The sequence below is a fragment of the Pimephales promelas genome, chromosome 22, assembly GCF_988280905.1.
Source record: "Pimephales promelas chromosome 22, fPimPro1.hap1.1, whole genome shotgun sequence".
NCBI lineage: Eukaryota > Metazoa > Chordata > Actinopteri > Cypriniformes > Leuciscidae > Pimephales > Pimephales promelas.
The window spans coordinates 21,677,095-21,694,171 of NC_142790.1; the positions used below are offsets into that span (position 1 = coordinate 21,677,095).

The 17,077-nt window shown below is 34.7% G+C and overlaps 2 protein-coding genes across 7 annotated transcripts; one reads left to right on the forward strand and one right to left on the reverse strand.

Annotated features, from left to right (window-relative positions):
• The first annotated feature begins 617 nt into the window (after positions 1-617).
• cip2a (cellular inhibitor of PP2A) lies at positions 618-11,938 on the forward strand. Of its 5 annotated transcripts, none has more exons than XM_039684841.2 (22): positions 618-707; positions 943-1,073; positions 3,167-3,314; positions 3,415-3,530; positions 4,771-4,865; positions 5,457-5,553; positions 5,674-5,796; positions 5,951-6,096; positions 6,179-6,254; positions 6,676-6,903; positions 7,567-7,726; positions 8,136-8,277; positions 8,488-8,587; positions 8,685-8,803; positions 9,055-9,241; positions 9,450-9,524; positions 9,610-9,720; positions 9,975-10,171; positions 10,311-10,424; positions 11,134-11,216; positions 11,309-11,427; positions 11,588-11,938. In XM_039684841.2, exons 2-22 carry the CDS (start codon positions 972-974, stop codon positions 11,735-11,737), a joined length of 2,688 nt encoding a protein of 895 aa, XP_039540775.2. In that variant the 5' UTR covers positions 618-707; positions 943-971; the 3' UTR covers positions 11,738-11,938. The 5 variants fall into 5 exon arrangements, with proteins under 5 accessions (XP_039540775.2, XP_039540780.2, XP_039540778.2 ...); XM_039684846.2 differs by having other exon boundaries at positions 9,456-9,524; XM_039684844.2 differs by having other exon boundaries at positions 3,418-3,530.
• A 463-nt stretch (positions 11,939-12,401) lies between these two features.
• Positions 12,402-16,584, reverse strand: hhla2b.2 (HERV-H LTR-associating 2b, tandem duplicate 2). 2 transcript variants are annotated; one of them, XM_089125910.1, is made up of 6 exons: positions 16,419-16,584; positions 15,509-15,817; positions 15,141-15,389; positions 14,469-14,750; positions 14,214-14,308; positions 12,402-14,057 (listed from the first exon to the last, which is right to left on the reverse strand). In XM_089125910.1, exons 1-6 carry the CDS (start codon positions 16,462-16,464, stop codon positions 13,935-13,937), a joined length of 1,104 nt encoding a protein of 367 aa, XP_088982036.1. In that variant the 5' UTR covers positions 16,465-16,584; the 3' UTR covers positions 12,402-13,934. The 2 variants fall into 2 exon arrangements, with proteins under 2 accessions (XP_088982036.1, XP_039540782.2); XM_039684848.2 differs by having other exon boundaries at positions 12,402-14,039; positions 16,419-16,583.
• Positions 16,585-17,077: the final 493 nt, after the last annotated feature.

The window sequence follows — 17,077 nt, forward strand, 5'->3', positions numbered from 1 at the left end:
GCCAATGACAAATGTTAGTTTCATTGTTGCTAACAGTGGAAATTATGGGCCATGACTATTGTTTGAGCCAAAATGGGGTATTCTGGAGGAGCAAGTAAAAAACACTGTCTATCTTCAGCATCACAGTGACCTGGCCACTGTTCTGGAAGAGGAATGGCTCAAAATCTCTCTGGTGACTGTTCCTGTCATTCCCAAGATGAATTTATGGTGTATTGGTGGCAAAAGGAGGCCCTATATCATACTAATAAATGATTGTGGTCTAAAACCAGGTGTTATAATTTCAATGTCCAACCTATATCAGTAGATTCTATATCTAAAAATGTCCTAAAATTAAGAGAACAACAAGCAATGCTTCTGACGTACACGGGTAAATCAACGTAGTTACGTCAGTGCGACGTCGAATTCTGTACCATTCTTTCTTGATTGGGGGGGGGGGGGTATAAGCTTTTCTCCGAACATTTAAACATATACATATATATATACATATATCCGAACATATAGTTCTTTAATTTATTATGTATATCTTGGTGAAATGTTTTACCCTATATCTTAAATCTAAATAAATAGTCAGACATTTGTGAATTTCGCCAGCAACCCCCCTACCGCTTTCAGATAATGGACTCGTCCAGGGATTCGAAGTGTTAGCGGGAGGAAGTTGCTGTTGTAGCATCGGACTGTTCTGTGGGGAACTCATTATTAACTTTAAAGTAAATACTACCTAAAATAAAATACTATAAAATGTCATTTTAGAATATAAGAAACCTAAATCCTCGATGAAATGTTGTATGGGACAGTTTAAGATATATTCGTTATAGATAAGCTCAGTAACATCGTCTATTTGTCAACTAAGTTAGCATACCACACTGTATGTTTACAAAATCGAACGTAACTTAACGTTACATAGAAACGATTTAGATAGTTATTTGTTGTTTTTTGTTCAAGGCCTCCATTGACCGTTCTTGTGGGTAAACATGGACGTATCAACCTGTTTGAAGTCTCTTCTGTTGGCCATCCGTCAGTACAGGAATAACAAAAGCGCTTTAAATGCATCACAGCTGCAGAAAAACATTGAAGTGAGTGAAAACATTTTTTTCAATGCGGTAATTATTTTTTATTTTTTTTTAATTATTTATTTCAGGCAATGGCACAAAAGTACAAGGCAGACAAAATGTTTGTTAAGTCATACAGTGCAAAAAGAAAAAAAAAAAGAAAAAACAACAACAACAAAAAAAAAAACACAACAAACAAAACAAATCGAATTCTGCCTGAAAGGGAGTGGGAAGAAGAAAACGTATTTAATCCCACCCCAGTTCACCACTTGGTGATTAATACATTAAGCTTCGTGTTTACTTTGGTCACGGATTGTTTACATAGGTTGTATCATGGTGGCGTAACCACAGCCACAAGAATTTATTATAACAACATTACCAAACAATTTAAGAAGAATAAACAATACCAACTATGGTAATGAACAATATACCAACGATAGTAATGGACAATATACCAACGATGGTAAAGAAACATTGAGCACATGTTAACATTATAAGACAGAGTACAACATCAATAAATTAAAAATCCTCATCTCTGTATTTTAACCAGACCCTATGTTTATATGACAATTTAAATTGATGGATAGTTTGACATTGCTTTTGTTGTAAGTCCAGTTTGTTCCAGAGTTTCACTCCGCATACAGACACACAATAATGTTTACGAGTAGTTCGGGCTCTTGGTAACGAAAAATATCCAAAGCCTCTCAAGTTATGAGCTCGCACAGGAATTTGAAAAAAACGTTGTATGTTAGGCGGTAATAAGTTGTTAAATGCTTTATACAGGACTATTGGTGTATTATATTTTACGAGATCATCGAGTTTTAACAAATTTGACTGCTTAAACAGCTTATGGGTATGTTCTAAGTAACCAACCTTATGAATGACCCTCACGGCTCTTTTCTGTAATATAATCAGAGGATTTATTGTGTTCTGATAATTATTTCCCCACACTTCAACACAATACATAAGGTATGGTAGTATCAAAGTGCAGTATAGGGTACGGAGTGCATTTTTATCAAGGTATAGTTTTGCTTTGTTTATAATTGAGAGGCTTTTGGAGATTTTTCTTTTAATGTGTCTGACATGGGGCTTCCAAGACAATTTACTGTCGATTATTACCCCCAAAAATTTATTCTCACTCACAATTTCAATTTGGGTATCACCAATACTTATTCTCTGTTCAATCAGTTTGCTACGATTACCAAACATCATTATTTTAGTTTTGTTTATGTTCAAAGATAATTTATTTGTATCCATCCATTTTTTTTATTATATTTAATTCCCTGTTTACCACATTTACGAGCTCCTTATAATCATCACTACTATAGAATATATTCGTGTCGTCTGCAAATAGTATGAGTTTCAGTACTTTGGATATAGTAAAAATATCATTTATATACACATTAAATAATTTTAATTATTATTAATTAATAATTAATTCAAAACAATCAGTTTTATTTGTGTGATGATCCATCTAATAATTCTGTCATCTTTTTGTCACCCACACGTTCTTCCAAAGTCATATGACTTTTTGATACTAAGTACAAAAGGAGATGTTTGGGAATTACAGTCTCAATAAACATTCTTTTTCATTCATCTTGTCCATGCAATGAAAGTGAATGGTGAAAGAGGCTGTTGTACTTTGTCTTTAATGCTTTGGAAGGGCATAAATTGTTATAGTCAGTATTATTTTCTTCTAGTTATGCTCTAAAAATATTTTTAATCTTTTAGATGCCACTGGCTCAGAAATATTATCATGAGAACCTCATATTTTATCCTTATAACTTATATTTATCCCCATCCTTATATATTTTCATGTTATATAAATAATATTATATGTTCATATATATGTATATATATATATATATATATATATATATATATATATATATATATATATATATATATATATATATAAATAAATAATGTTAAACTATATTTTAGTGTCTATTGTTCTTATTTTGTATTTATCATTTTTTAGTTGCTATAATACTGTACTCTTGGATGCATTATTAATGTATTTATTTACTTAAATCAACATTATATTCATTTGATTTATTTTAATCACTTTTCTATTATTTATTCCTCTTCCCCACTTTTTTTTTTTAATTTTACAGGATGTTTGTGGGCTAAAATGTGGTGGAGTGCTGTTCTCAGGTCAGCTGCTGCCCAGCGAGTGTCTGAGTGGACTCATGGAAGTAGCTGGAGACCCCAACACCAATCACACTCTGACGGGGACCATTATATCTCTGCTGGCACAGTTTGGTACTAAACTCTTTAACATAGTTATACAGGCAGTACATACTTTATTCACATACACATCCCCAACTGTTTACCCATGCTTGTACTTTTCTTAATGGCCCAGCAGCTTCTGATGGTGAGGCCAAAGAGGCTCTTCACAGCAGCTACAACTTCACCGGCACTCTGGCAGCCATAATCCACTGCAACAGAACCACACCAGAAGAGCCTCTTGTGCTGCAGGTGAGAGTCCTGCAGTTTTTAAGATGAAGTCTGGAATTGAAATGCGTCAAAACACATACAGGTCTTGGCTTGTTGGTCACATGGACATTAGGTCTTAACTAGGGTTGGGTATCGAGAATCGAGTATCGATTGGAACCGAGACTAACTTTTCGTTTTTCCCGGAATCGTTCAAAAGTTAAAATTTCGATTCCTAGTTTCGATATTCACAGTCCGGCGAGCGGAAGAAGAAACCGCTGAACAACACCAATGAAGAAGCGTCTACCGGAAGTGTTGGCATAACCACGCGAGTCGAACATGAGTACCTTACGTCGGCGATCCAAAGTGTGGCTTCACTTTTCTAAAAATAACGAAATCTCGGCAAAATGCAAAATTTGTGACAAAAGGAGTATTTTTACAGAAGGAGTATTTCCTTCAGAAAGGATTATTTCCTTCAGAAAGGCCGTTGGTTAGCAAGGTTAGCTAAACTTTTTTGACCCTGCCTCTAAAAAGAATCTGAATCGAGAATCGTTAGGAACCGGAGTCGAAACAAGGAATCGGAATCGGAATCAGAATCGTTCAAATTCAAACGATACCCAACCCTAGTCTTAACTAGGTCTAACTTAATTAGGTCTTAGGTCCATGTTACCAACAAGCCAAGACCAGTATTGTGTCCATATCCATATTCAATGTGACTTAGACTACCATTTAAAAGTTTTCGGACAGATTTTTTTAAAATGCTTTTAAAAGATGTCTCTTATGCTCACCATGGCTGTATTTATTTGATCAAAAATAAAGTAAAAATGGTAATATGTTGTTATAAATGTTATTATAATTTAAAATAACCGTTTTAATTTATTCCTCTTATGGCAAAGCTATATTTTCAAGTCTTCAGGGTCTAATGTTCCTTCAGAAATCATTACAATATGCTGATTTGCGATCATTTTTGAAAACATAAAACACAAGCTGCTTAATATTTGATTTATTTTGTAGTATTGGATGAATAGAAAGTTCAAAAGAAATCTTTTGTAACCATGTAAATGTCACTTTTGCATCCTTGCTGAATAAAAGTATTAATTTCTTTCAACAAAAACTCAAACTTTTGAACAGTGTATGAATTACTTTATTAAATGCCATTTGATTGCACGGATGTTTTAAGTTGGGTTGAAGTTATCCAAATAGACTGGATTAAAAATACAAACAGATTACCCTGGGGATTTTTTTTATTTGGTCATGTGAAAAATGTCTCTGATGGTCTCCACAGTGCCTTAATGTGATGCAGCGACTGACTTACAACATGAGGACTCTGCATTGTGTCTCTCACATCCACGAACTCATCAGCTTTCTAATGCAACACGTGTAAGTACTACAACATTCACAAATGTACTGATTGTATATATATTTAACTACACTGCTGTTTAAAAGTTTGGGGTTAATAAAACCAGTGGTGAAATAGACAATTCTAGATGAAAGCAGCAAATGCATGCATTTTTTTTTTCTTCAGAGTATTATGGTCAGAGCTTTTTTCAGGTTATAAATGATAAAACTCAGCCTAAAACCATTTATGTTTGTGGGATGTCAATGAGGGCCACAAATAAAATCATGATATTGGTAAGTGGTCTTGTATATGAATAGCTTTTTGGTTTCTCGTTCAGGGGAAACAGGCTTGTGTAGTGGAAAACCACACAACTGAACTGAAGCGTAGTGTTTGCCTTAATCATGGGGGCTTGTCTGTCATGCAACACTCTTTATAAGGTGCAAGATGCAAAAAACTACGGTCACAGATATGCTTGCTTACACAGGCAAAATGTCACAGAATTGTGTACACCCCAGATTAGAGCAAGTATACTAAGGCAAATATGTAATTATTAACGAAAAAATGAATAAATACTGAAATGCTTCAGAACGATTTTATTGTATTCAAATAAATGCTTTTATGGTTGTCTTTAGCCAGTCAAGTAATGATGACACTGTAAAGGCATGCCTGGGCCTGATGGCCAACCTCTGTCGGCATGACATCTCAGTGCAGTCACACATCAAATCTCAGGTGAGAATCGGCATTAGCTCTGCATATAAACTCTCAATATGAACTTTTAACGTTTTTGTTCCTAAACTAACCTGCTGATAAATATTATGCCTACTTTTCTTTTTTTTTTTTTTTTTTCAGAGTAATGTGAAGGCTTTCTACAGAGCCTTGATTAATTTCCTGGGTCATAACTGTCTGACTGTGGTCGTCTTTGCGCTGTCCATCTTATCAAGTTTGACTCTTAATGAAGAGGTTGGGCAGAAGGTAGGTTAACATACTCAACTGTTCGAGACACCGAGAGCTGTTGTTGGTTAGGTCGCATATCTTTTTCTTTGTCTTGTGGATGGAAACAGACCTATACTTGTTTGCATGTGTGGTATTGAGGTTGTATTAGTTGAATGTTTTTTTTCTTTTGCAGCTGTTCAATGCAAAGAACATTCATCAGACCTTTCAGCTAATCTTTAATATCACTGTGAATGGAGATGGCACATTAACCAGGAATTATGCTGTGGACTTGTTAGTGGATCTCCTGAAAAACCCCAAAATAGCTGATTACCTGACCAAGTATGTGTTGGAGTTTGATGGCACTGTTTGAAATGGATTTTTAGGAGGAGTGTCTGAACATGTTTTTTTTTTCTCACGTTAGGTATAAACACCTATCGGTCTGTCTGTCCGAGGTTCTCGGGCTCTTACACAGCAAAGATCCTGATACTGCATCAAAGGTGAAATACATTGTGTTTTTTATTGTTATGCATTAGGTATATACAATTTTCAGTCATTAAACATTAGCTTGTAGATCTGAAGGTCTATGGAGAGGGTGGGGTTTATAACCCCGGTAAGATGCCATTTACAAATCAATACCAAAATACCAGTAAACTCTGTGAAGTCTTAGACCGAGCTTTATGATTGGCCCAAAGAAAACTTATTGCGTTGGCACATACTGCCATTCTACATGCTCATACCAGTAATCCTATTCTTTCACACATAGTTCACTCATACTGTTAATTTACTGGTAATGTTACAACTTCCATTGCCACAGATAACTGATTTACTGGAATTTAATTTACCAATAAAGACATGTATGTGTGAAAGGGGTTAATGAGAGACAAATTCTTGTCCAAACTGGTGCTCTTGTCTGTGCAGGTTATGGAGTTGCTGGTTTCTTTGTGCTCAGTCCCTGTTCTGCGTAAGCTTGTCTGTGAGACGGTGCTCCGACCTCCAGCCCCTCGAATACAGCCTGGTACTAGAAAAGGTGTCCAGGCTCGAGGGTCCGAACCAAGTTTAGCACTCGTCCACTGGGTCACTTCACCTCTGGATGGTCCAGAACAGTGCTACATGCAGGCTCTGTCCCTGCTGACTGAGCTTTTCGAAGTATGCTGGTTTCTTTCAATTCAGTTTATTTGAACAATGTTTTCCCAACGCCCGAGTAAATAAGCTCAATGTGAGAAGAGAACTCCCTTAGGTGTTTTGTGTACAAAGTAGGGATGTGCTGAAATCACATTTCTGTCCATAATTTCAAATGATTCATTAATTTTCATATTTTGGCCAAGAACTGATGTTAGATAAATGGATATTAAAACGAACATTATTTCTAAATAAAAACCAACACTAAAAAATAAAACCAGTCATTTTAAATGCCTAAAACTAATGACATCACAACATTATAATGTACAGTATGAACAATGGATATTTATTTGAAGATTACTTTTTAGTTTTATTAAATTGTTAGTATTTTTAAAAATGGACTAAATAAGTGTTTAATGTATGATGCACAATTAAATATCAAATTTTGACCAATACTGATATAAATAAAAAAATAAAAAAATTTGCATCCTTAATACAAATAATTTTAATAGATTTAATTTAATTTAAGATATTAATTAAATAGAATTCAAATATTTTATTAAATTATTTGTTGTATATAAATTCTATAATATTTTTTTCTGTTATAAATTAGGATTCCATGCACAATTCAAATTGTTGAGATGTCTTTCCGCTTTATAATTCCATTCATTTTTGCTTGTGTTCATCCAGGAGGCGATTGATTCCTCTCTGTGCTGCTCAGCTCAGTCGTTTGTGGAGCTCCTCCTACAGGAAGTGCTGGTTTTGCTGCAGTCTCCAGACTCCACTGAAGGAGACCAGCTGCTAAAGAAACACTGTCTACGTGCAGGCCGTATCGTTGACTTTCTGCTAGATATCCTCTATTATTCAGCAGAATCAGCACAAATAATCACACTTCAACACACATCAGAGATCAGTGTTAGTAGCCAATCAACATGGGCTTTTCGAAGGTCAATGTCAATATCTACACAGCCGATGCCATATATAGTAATGAGACATGCTAAACATTACTGATTTTGAATAAAAATGTATTGACAGTTTATAAATAAATTAGAATATGTAGTGAATTAAATAATTACAAACAAAAAATGTCAACATAGAACTCACAATAGGGGAATTATTATTCATCGATATCAAATCTCAAAAAATCTGCTAATTTATTTTTTTGGCTTTTTGCTAATTTATTTTTTTAATGTGAATTGTATCTGTCTGATTCTACTGTGTGCAATAGTAGAGAACAGAGATATCCTTAACTCTTTCACTGCTTTGCGGCGATGATGCTCTGAGGATGCTGGTGTCTCAGCGGCTCAGTCCTGAGGTGTGTGTGTCACAGGTGGAGCTTCTGCTTTCCTTTTGTCAGGACCTTGCTGGGTCCACTTGCACGACCTCCAACTACCAGCTCAGGTAATTATATATTTTGGAAGTAATACCTTTTCTTTTGTATTAATTTAATAAAAAAAATAATGATCAGTTTAATGCATCCTTGCTGAATAAAATAAGTAAATTCTTAAAGAAACTGCAGTGTACCTTCTTTTTTTGAAAGTTCTCAACAAACACTCTATGGTAAATACTGGTATTATGGTTTTTTAAAGTTGTCAACGCATGTATCTTTAGTCAGGTGTGCTCTGAGGTGGTGTTGAAGACTCTAGAACTCATGAGCCACCTCAAGCAGCAGATGCCAGACATGGAGACGTCCTTCTACAGGATCCTGCAGGTTCAAGACTTATGCTGCACTTCCTCAGAGTTTCTGATCACTCTGTATTAGATTTATGACGCTTCCTTATACATGGCCTCTTTTCTGTTGCATGCAGGATCAGCGCATGGTGACGCCTCTCTCATTAGCTCTGACCTCGAACTGCAGAGAGCATGTGCAGATAGCGCTTCGCATACTTTTTGAAGCGGCCCCCCTCCCCGACTTCCCCTCTGTCATGTGAGTCAACAGAATACTTCGCCACAGTGTGAACTACTTTTCTAAAGTGTCAAAATATACAAACTGTTTGTTGTTTCAACCCTGATTCTTTCTTCTGCTGAACACAAAGGAAGATATTTTAAAGAATGTCAGTAACCAGATGAAATAGGAAACTTTTGCAACATTGTCTAATACTGTTACTTATGATCAATTTAATGCATCCTTCCTGAATAAAACTATTTTTAATTTCTTCTATCTTTCATTTCTTTAAGTCTAGGGGACAGTATTGCTGCGAATAATGCATATCGTCAGAGGGACGGCGAGTCGATCCGAAGCAGTTCTGCTTGTGATGATGCGTCCTTCGCAGGGAAGAGTTTTTCCATGATGCATGCTGAACCCTCTGGTTCTGCTTACCACAGTATCGACAGCCTCATCAAGAAGCTTCGGAATGGAGTAGAGGTGAGTGCATGTGTCTGGCACCTGGCAATGAATTAATTGACGTGACCACAATTTCTGCAAATGTTCCATTGTGTCTCATTTTTTTCCAAATAGACAATAGAAACGTCTCAACGTTTCAAAATAGTGGGTGGCATGCTCGAATAATGACCCAAACCACGTCAAAGGCATTTGAATCAAACTCGTGTTTTCTCATGTTGTGGTGTTGTAGTTACAGGAGAAGGTCAAAGATGTTCACATGTCAGAGGTCATTGATGTGTATGAGCAGAAGCTTTCTGCACTTGCGGTAAGTGACCAAGTTATGTAGAATCTTCCGGTGTATATTTAACTTGTGCAGATGTTTGTAATTATATGTACTTTTATCTATGTAGTGTAAAGAGAGCAGTCTGCAGGATCTTTTGGAGGCCAAAGCACTCGCACTGTCACAAGCTGATCGACTTATTGCCCAATACCGCTGTCAGAGAGCTCAGGCGGAAGCTGAGGTTTCACAAAACATTCTTATTTTTTTCTTTTCCCCGTCTACAATGCTAACCACTTTTTGTCTACTTTTTTTTTTTTGTCTTTTTTCAATTATGCATGCTTCTTGAGTTGCATATATGAGCACTTTTATTTTTAACACATTTAAAACATATATATTTGACTGCATGAGCACATTTATTTTCTGTCTTATTCTCTTGTTTATTGCTATTTGGCTCTTTTCAGTTTTCATTTCTTTCAATGTTTTTCCCCATTCCAGGCACGTAAATTAGCCTCTCTACTGAAAGACACAGAGCGGAGGAAAGAGGATCTGCAGACGGAGTTGAATGATCAGCTGTTGGAGGTGGAGAGGCTGAAATCGGACAGCCAGCAGCTCCTGGAACACAACGGGCGTTTGCAGGCAGTGGCTGACCAGCATCAGGAGCTGAAGGGCACATACAACCAGCTGCTCAGTAGGTCAGTGTCCCTCTCTCACACACACTCTGAGACAATTTCTTAGCCATTCAGGAATGGATCCATCAAGTGATTTATTTATTTATTTATTTATTTTTTTAAGATAAGCAAACTCTTTATTCTCATCTTCCCTTTTTTTTAGGTATGACAAGGGTGAAGGGAAGCTGAAGGAACTGCAGGTTGCACATATCTCTCTTACCCAGCAGGCCGAGGGGTTGAAAAAGATCAACGAGGGATTAAAACTCCAACAGGAGAGGTCAGTGTTTCAAACGGTGGTTTGAATGTTAGGGATTTTTCAAGGGTGGCATAAAGCATAACCCAATTCTAATAATAATCATAATCTTAAAAGTTATATTATTATTATTAATAATAAAAAGGTTTGATTAAATATTGTTTTATTATTAAAGTTAGACTATGCTTCATGCCACGCTTAAATTAGTACAATTATTGTATTATGATTATTACATAATCCAACTCAAATAATAATAAATATTATGGTTGTTGTTGTTATTATTATTATTATTATTAGTAGTAGTAGTAGTAGTAGTATTTTCCACTGAAGCCGTGATATTTGGAATGCCACACATGAATTAGACATTAATATAACAGTAAAAAATAATAATCATAATTTATTATTTTATTAATAACAATAAGTGTGTATATATATATATATATATATATATATATATATATATATATATAATCGTAATACTTTATTATTTATATATGTATATATTGTTATAACAATATATAAAAAAAAATGTATTGGCATTAGTTTACCAACCCGGAATATATCAACATTTCTATTAATAGTAATGTAAGTGTATTAATATAACAAGAATAATTAAAAAACTTTATTGCTACACCCACAATAATAATTAACTTGATAAAACTAAACTTGACTGTTAATAGAAAATGAATACCTTGAAAATAATTTTCAAATATTTGGTCTTCTGTCTGCTCAGGACTCTTGCAGAGATGGCAGAAAAAGAACAGCAGATAAAGGGTCTAAAGTCAGATGTGCAGGAGAAAGACAGAAATATAACAGGTGAGAAAAAAAGCTGGAGGGTTTAATGTGCTTTGTGCTGTTTCCGTCATACACACTTGTATACAATTATGTGTCTTGCTGTGCTGTATTAGGTCTTCAGAATAAGCTGAAAAGACAAGAAGAGCAGATCCATGAGATGGAGGAGAATATTTCCATTCTCAGGAAAGAGCTTAATAAGACAGAGCAAGCCAGGAAGGACAGCAGCATCAAGGTACCGTCAACACTCATTCAAACCTCTCAGTTCATACGGTCTATTAAACCAAACACTCATAATTTAGCTTCAAATATATTACACCTGTTATATAAACAACAGACAGGCCTAGGCTGCATAATGATCTAGTGTGTTTTCTGTTGTTGCACTCATTTTCTAGGCTTCCTCTCTGGAACTGCAGAAGTCCCAGCTAGAGGCCAGGGTGGAGAAGATGGAGGAAGATCTGAGCAAACACACACAAATGATCGCCATGATACACAGTCTCAGCAGCGGCAAACTCAAGGACGTCACCGCCAACCTCTCTCTGTGAGATATTCTCATATACACTTCACACGCTTAATGAAGTGAAAATAACTTATTTAATCTCTTTTGTCACATTTAATGTGTACTTTTTTTTAAATTTGGTCATTAATATGTTAAATGTTTTCATACTTTCATGAGCTTATGTATGCACAAATTGAAGAGAGAACATTATTCTGCTTTCATTTTGGATTAAATTCATTTGAAATTATTTCAGACTGAAATTATTCAGCAAATAATATGTCCAATTTTAAAATGTTAATCCTTGGCCACTAGAGGGCGCCGTACAAGCACAGTTTTAACAGACATGATTTAACCTTTCCCCACTTTTTGTTTTACAATTTACAAGAATTGTTAATGCTTCAACAACAACAAAATCCTTATTGTTTTATCCAGATCATCATAGAATGTCTATCAGGGGCATTCTAGCCAACTGGACATGTTCCTACAAAATAAAAATCAGATTTCACATTATCAGATAATCAGATTTCACACACACTCTTCCATTTAAGTTATGTTTATTAATTATTAGTTTAAATTTGAATTACTAATTTAGTTTAGAAAATGAGTGTGTAGAAAACAACATAATGTGCAAATAAACCCGAACAAGAGCAGAGTTATACTAATGCCCAACTCTGAAAAGGACTGAAATAGTATTTTGTGTGTATGTAAAATATTCTACAATAAATTGTTTTATTTACAACTTTAAACAAAAACAAAAAATGACAGTTTATACAGCTCAGAAAATAATAAAACATTATTAATAAAAAAAATATTATTTTACACACATTCAAGTTTCAGTTTTGCATTTGACTTTGTCAGAACCTGATTTTTTACATTCTTCCATAGTTTCGACTGGTTGTTTGTCAGCCAATCAGATGTGGCCGTATGCCAGCACACTATACCACACATTTGCTCTTTAAGTGATATTCTGACATCTGAGTGTGAATGTTTCCTCAAGAGACATGTGTTAATCTCACTCATCTGTGTGTTTGAACATTCTCTCAGATTCTCACAGTATGTCAGATTTAATGCACTAACTGATAAATCAGTATCAAGTTTCAAGTTTGTTTTATAGATATATAGCACATTTAAAAACAGCAAGCACAGCTGTTTTTAGAAAAAAACAGAAAAAAACACAGGGCATTCATGACAGCAGCTCACAGTGAATTAAAGTCCAGTGAATCACAAACAACAGACTAAAAAAAGTAATGGTTGAACTATTTTCTTAAATGTTCAAGCTGTATTTGGATTAACAAGCTTAGTGTAAAACAATTTCCTAGACTTTAAATATAAGAAGAAACATTTTCCGCCACCTAATTATAATTTTATAGCTGAGGTGTGTCTCAGTTTCAGGCTAAAGGTATGATTTCCTTTATCACTTGATTCGTAACGTGACACAGAGTTTCACATAGTTAAGAGTGACTTCCCAAGCCCTGTTATGGAATGAGGCAAATTAACACATTAGAAATGTTTTTATTTACATCATTACCTTCATAGTTAAATTGATCTTAATTAAATTAAAGAATAAATAATAAAAGAATGAAAAATAAAGAATAAAAAATAAAGAATGTAAAAGAACAGCAAAAAAACATGATTACCCCTCACAAAGTCGCTTTTTTAGTGTCTTCATTTATCAGCATGTGGATAGACAGCTTAAAAGTCACAATTTTTGTTGGAATGTTGATGTTGCCATGGCCACAGATTAGCAGCAATTCAAACAATGAAGCAAAACATAAAAAAAAAAAATCCTAACTTGCTATAGAAGGACTTACCCTGTTGGGTTCGGTTCTTTTAAGAAAGTGGTTTTAGAAGATGGATTAGTGTGGAATCTGCTAAAACCGGTTTTATGTTCATGTCATGGAACTGGGAATGACAAAAATCTGATCTATCCACTTCAGTAATGGAAAATATTTAAAAAATGGGAAAGATAGAAGAAAAAGTCCTTCATAGTGAGTTTGGGCAGCGACTGCTTCAATGATGATTCAGACTCAAACCAAAGACAAAACTTCAGAAGCATGTTTTGGGTCTTGTTGCGCTCACTTGTTTCTCCTGACATGTTTTTGCCTTCAATAGTCTTCTTATTTATCTTCAGGCTTTTACTCGTCCTCATTTAAATTAAATCCTGAATAATAAATAAGAATACGCAAGATACGGTGCTGGAATTTACTGATCTCCAAAGCACTCTGCATGGACTTGATGAGCTGTCACGTTCCTGGCTCTTTATTTCCATTTATTTCCCCCGTTTTCTCTCCTTTCAAGCTCACATTTTCTTGATCCGTTCCATTCTCTTCAGGTGATGTTCGTGGTTTCTGTGTGAAGACACAAGGCTGCTCAGGTTTAAGTTAGCATATTGAAGTAAAACACATAGTTTTAATTTGAATCACATGAAAACTGTTGGTATGATAATGGTCCTATCTCTTTTGAGCTCTTTTGCATTTTTTTTTGTTGAATTTCAAATGTATAAATAAAATAAAATAACTCACCTTTTTCTTTATCACAAAAAAAATGGCAATGCCAATAGCTATGGCAATGACAATGGCACCTAATATAATGCCGATAATGTGGGCAGTTTTCAAACCTGTATGGAAAGAAAAGAGGGTTAAATCTCTTTGACTGATACCTCAAGTGCTATGACCATGATCAACACATTTGTATATGGTTTATATTGATTTATTTGGTGTTTGCTTTATTGTTTTACATAAACAGAACCTGAAGCTGATATAGAAATGTTGAAATACCTCTTGATGAAACTGAGGCTTGCACAATGTATTTTTCCTCGTCTGTCGTGCTCTCACATGTGTAAGTTCCCAAATGGTCTTCATTAAGAGGAGAGAGTTTAACCTTTCCATTTTTTGGATTAAAGGTAACCTTGTCCCGCCACTGTTCAGAGATGTATTTCATAGAGGTTTTGCTGTCATATGTCAGGATGTTGGTGGAAAAATTCAAGATGAGAGTGTAGTCGACATCCTTAGGGACAGGACAATTGAAAATGAACTCATTCTCTTTGAGTTCTGAAACTTCTAAACAATAAACAAACAAACAAATGTATAAAATGTCAACATTAATTATATAAAACACAGTTTCACACCTACCTGGGAGCTATAAAATCCTAAAACATTATTTTATTGAATAGAACAAGCTGTGCTGTGTACTCCAAAATTTTACTTAACACTCATTTAAAATATATAAGTTTTCTCTTCCAGAACATCAGTGCAAAAACATTAATGACCCATCCTGCACTACACAGAATTTTGACCAATCAAATGCTTCTGAATGAGAATCTGTGGGCTTTATTTTCACATCGAGAGTTTAATTTCCTTAGTGGAAATGGAAAATGAAATTAAAATAGAGCTGCCTTTATTACTTACCTAATCTTATATATTATGTAACTCCAGAATCTTTAAATTTACCTTGCTTTTCCAGAGTAGATATCTTTGTCCTGCCCTTACTGGTTATGCCGCAGGTGTATTTGTGGGTACCACTGTTGTCACCCACTTTAAGCTCACTTGTCACTATAAACAGTTTTTCTTCTGTTTCCTGGAAAGTATTCACCGGCTCATTCTCTGACGACCACGAGACTTGTGGTTTTGGATAAACTCCACTGGTCTTGCAGGTGATGGTATCATCTTTTAAAGTGATATCCACCGATTTAACTGGAGCTAAACAAAACAAAATAGTAACAGCATTATTTTCTTCGTTCACTATATACCGTATAGCGATTTAGACTCATAGGAAAGAAAGATTATTAGATATGACTCTTTTAAGTTCTTCCTCTCACCTTCTACAGACACAGACACAAACTTCTCATCATTTGTTTTTTCATTGGCAGTGTAGCACCTGTATCGGCCTTCATCCTGGACCCTGATGTTTTTTAGTAAGAGTGATACATTTCCATTTTTGATTTCAGATTCCGGTAAAAGGGATGTTCTTCCCTTGTAGTCCTCGGACTGATGGCCCAACTGGTCTTTATTGTAATAGAATGAATGCACTGGTTTATTATCTTTGTACCAGTGGATGATATCCAGGAGGATGGTGGATGTGCAAGGTAACAAACATTCCGCAGAGTACATACAAGTGACATGGATGTCTGTAGAAACAAACACAAACATACCGTCATAAGACTATACAGGTGTATTCAACCACTGTCAAGTGTGTTGTAAGTCATTTTATGTCCATAAAATCATGAATAAAAGAACTTCAATAAGGTTGAGTTATGTTGAAATAGCAATTGTGAAATGCCTTTGGGTTCAATAGAACAGCTGCTTCCAATAAGTCTGCAATCATTTACTTGTGTATCAAAGTTCAAATCTGAGTAAACCTGTTCTGTTGCGTTTACTTTCAGATGAAAGTGGTTAAAATAGTTTTTTTATGAATGATCATGAGATTAGTATAATTAAGAAAAAAATGTTTTTAATCTAAAATGTAGGTTTTACAGTACAGCTGAGATCGATAACAATGATTTCTGTAAGCAATAAAACAATCTTCATGTCAATCTTCAATCTGACATTTACATGATACCAAGTTAAATAAACATCGATACAATTAAAGTTACTTTAATTGAATTACAGAGGTTCTTGTGTGACTGTACAAGGTTGAGTCAGTGAGATGAGACACTTTTGAGGCTGTGTTGATCTGTATATATATCAGTCATGAAAATAAATGTCATTTTATATATTTTAGTTTCTTACCTCCTAATGTTACAGGCAGAATCCACAGCAAGATCACCAGCTTCATAATCACATAAAATTAAACTATTTGTGTGTCGTCGACGGATTTCACATAGTTAACATAACCAGTATCTGTTCTGAGAGTAACTAGAATTCCTACTAACAAAACAAAACAAAACGCATGATAATCTGACCTCTGTACCAGAGATGCCAGCCCGAACCCCGCCCATATTTAAAAAAAAAAAAAAAAAAAAAGTTATTGAAGGCAACATTGGGTACAATCGTGAAAAACCATCAATATACAATAAAACATTTATACAGACAATACCATACCAGAGACAGAATAAAACAAACAAAAGAAGAACAAAAAAAAAACACATACTAAATAAAAATGGAAAAATAAGAATATTAAGAGGAATTGGGGAATAGGTTATAATATTGACACAAAAGTTTTCCATTCTTCTTGTTCTTTACAAGCTTATGTGATTTAAGAAACATATTAAGTTCCAAAATATAATGTATAAAACATAAGGAAGACTTATTAAATTTCTGCTTGTCTATAAAGAACTTAGCATATAAGATTAATACAAACTCCAGGGTGCCATCTTGTGGGAAACAAAAGTAACAGATAATATCTTTCATGAGTGAGTTATATTTGGAGATGAGTACCCAAAGAAAGT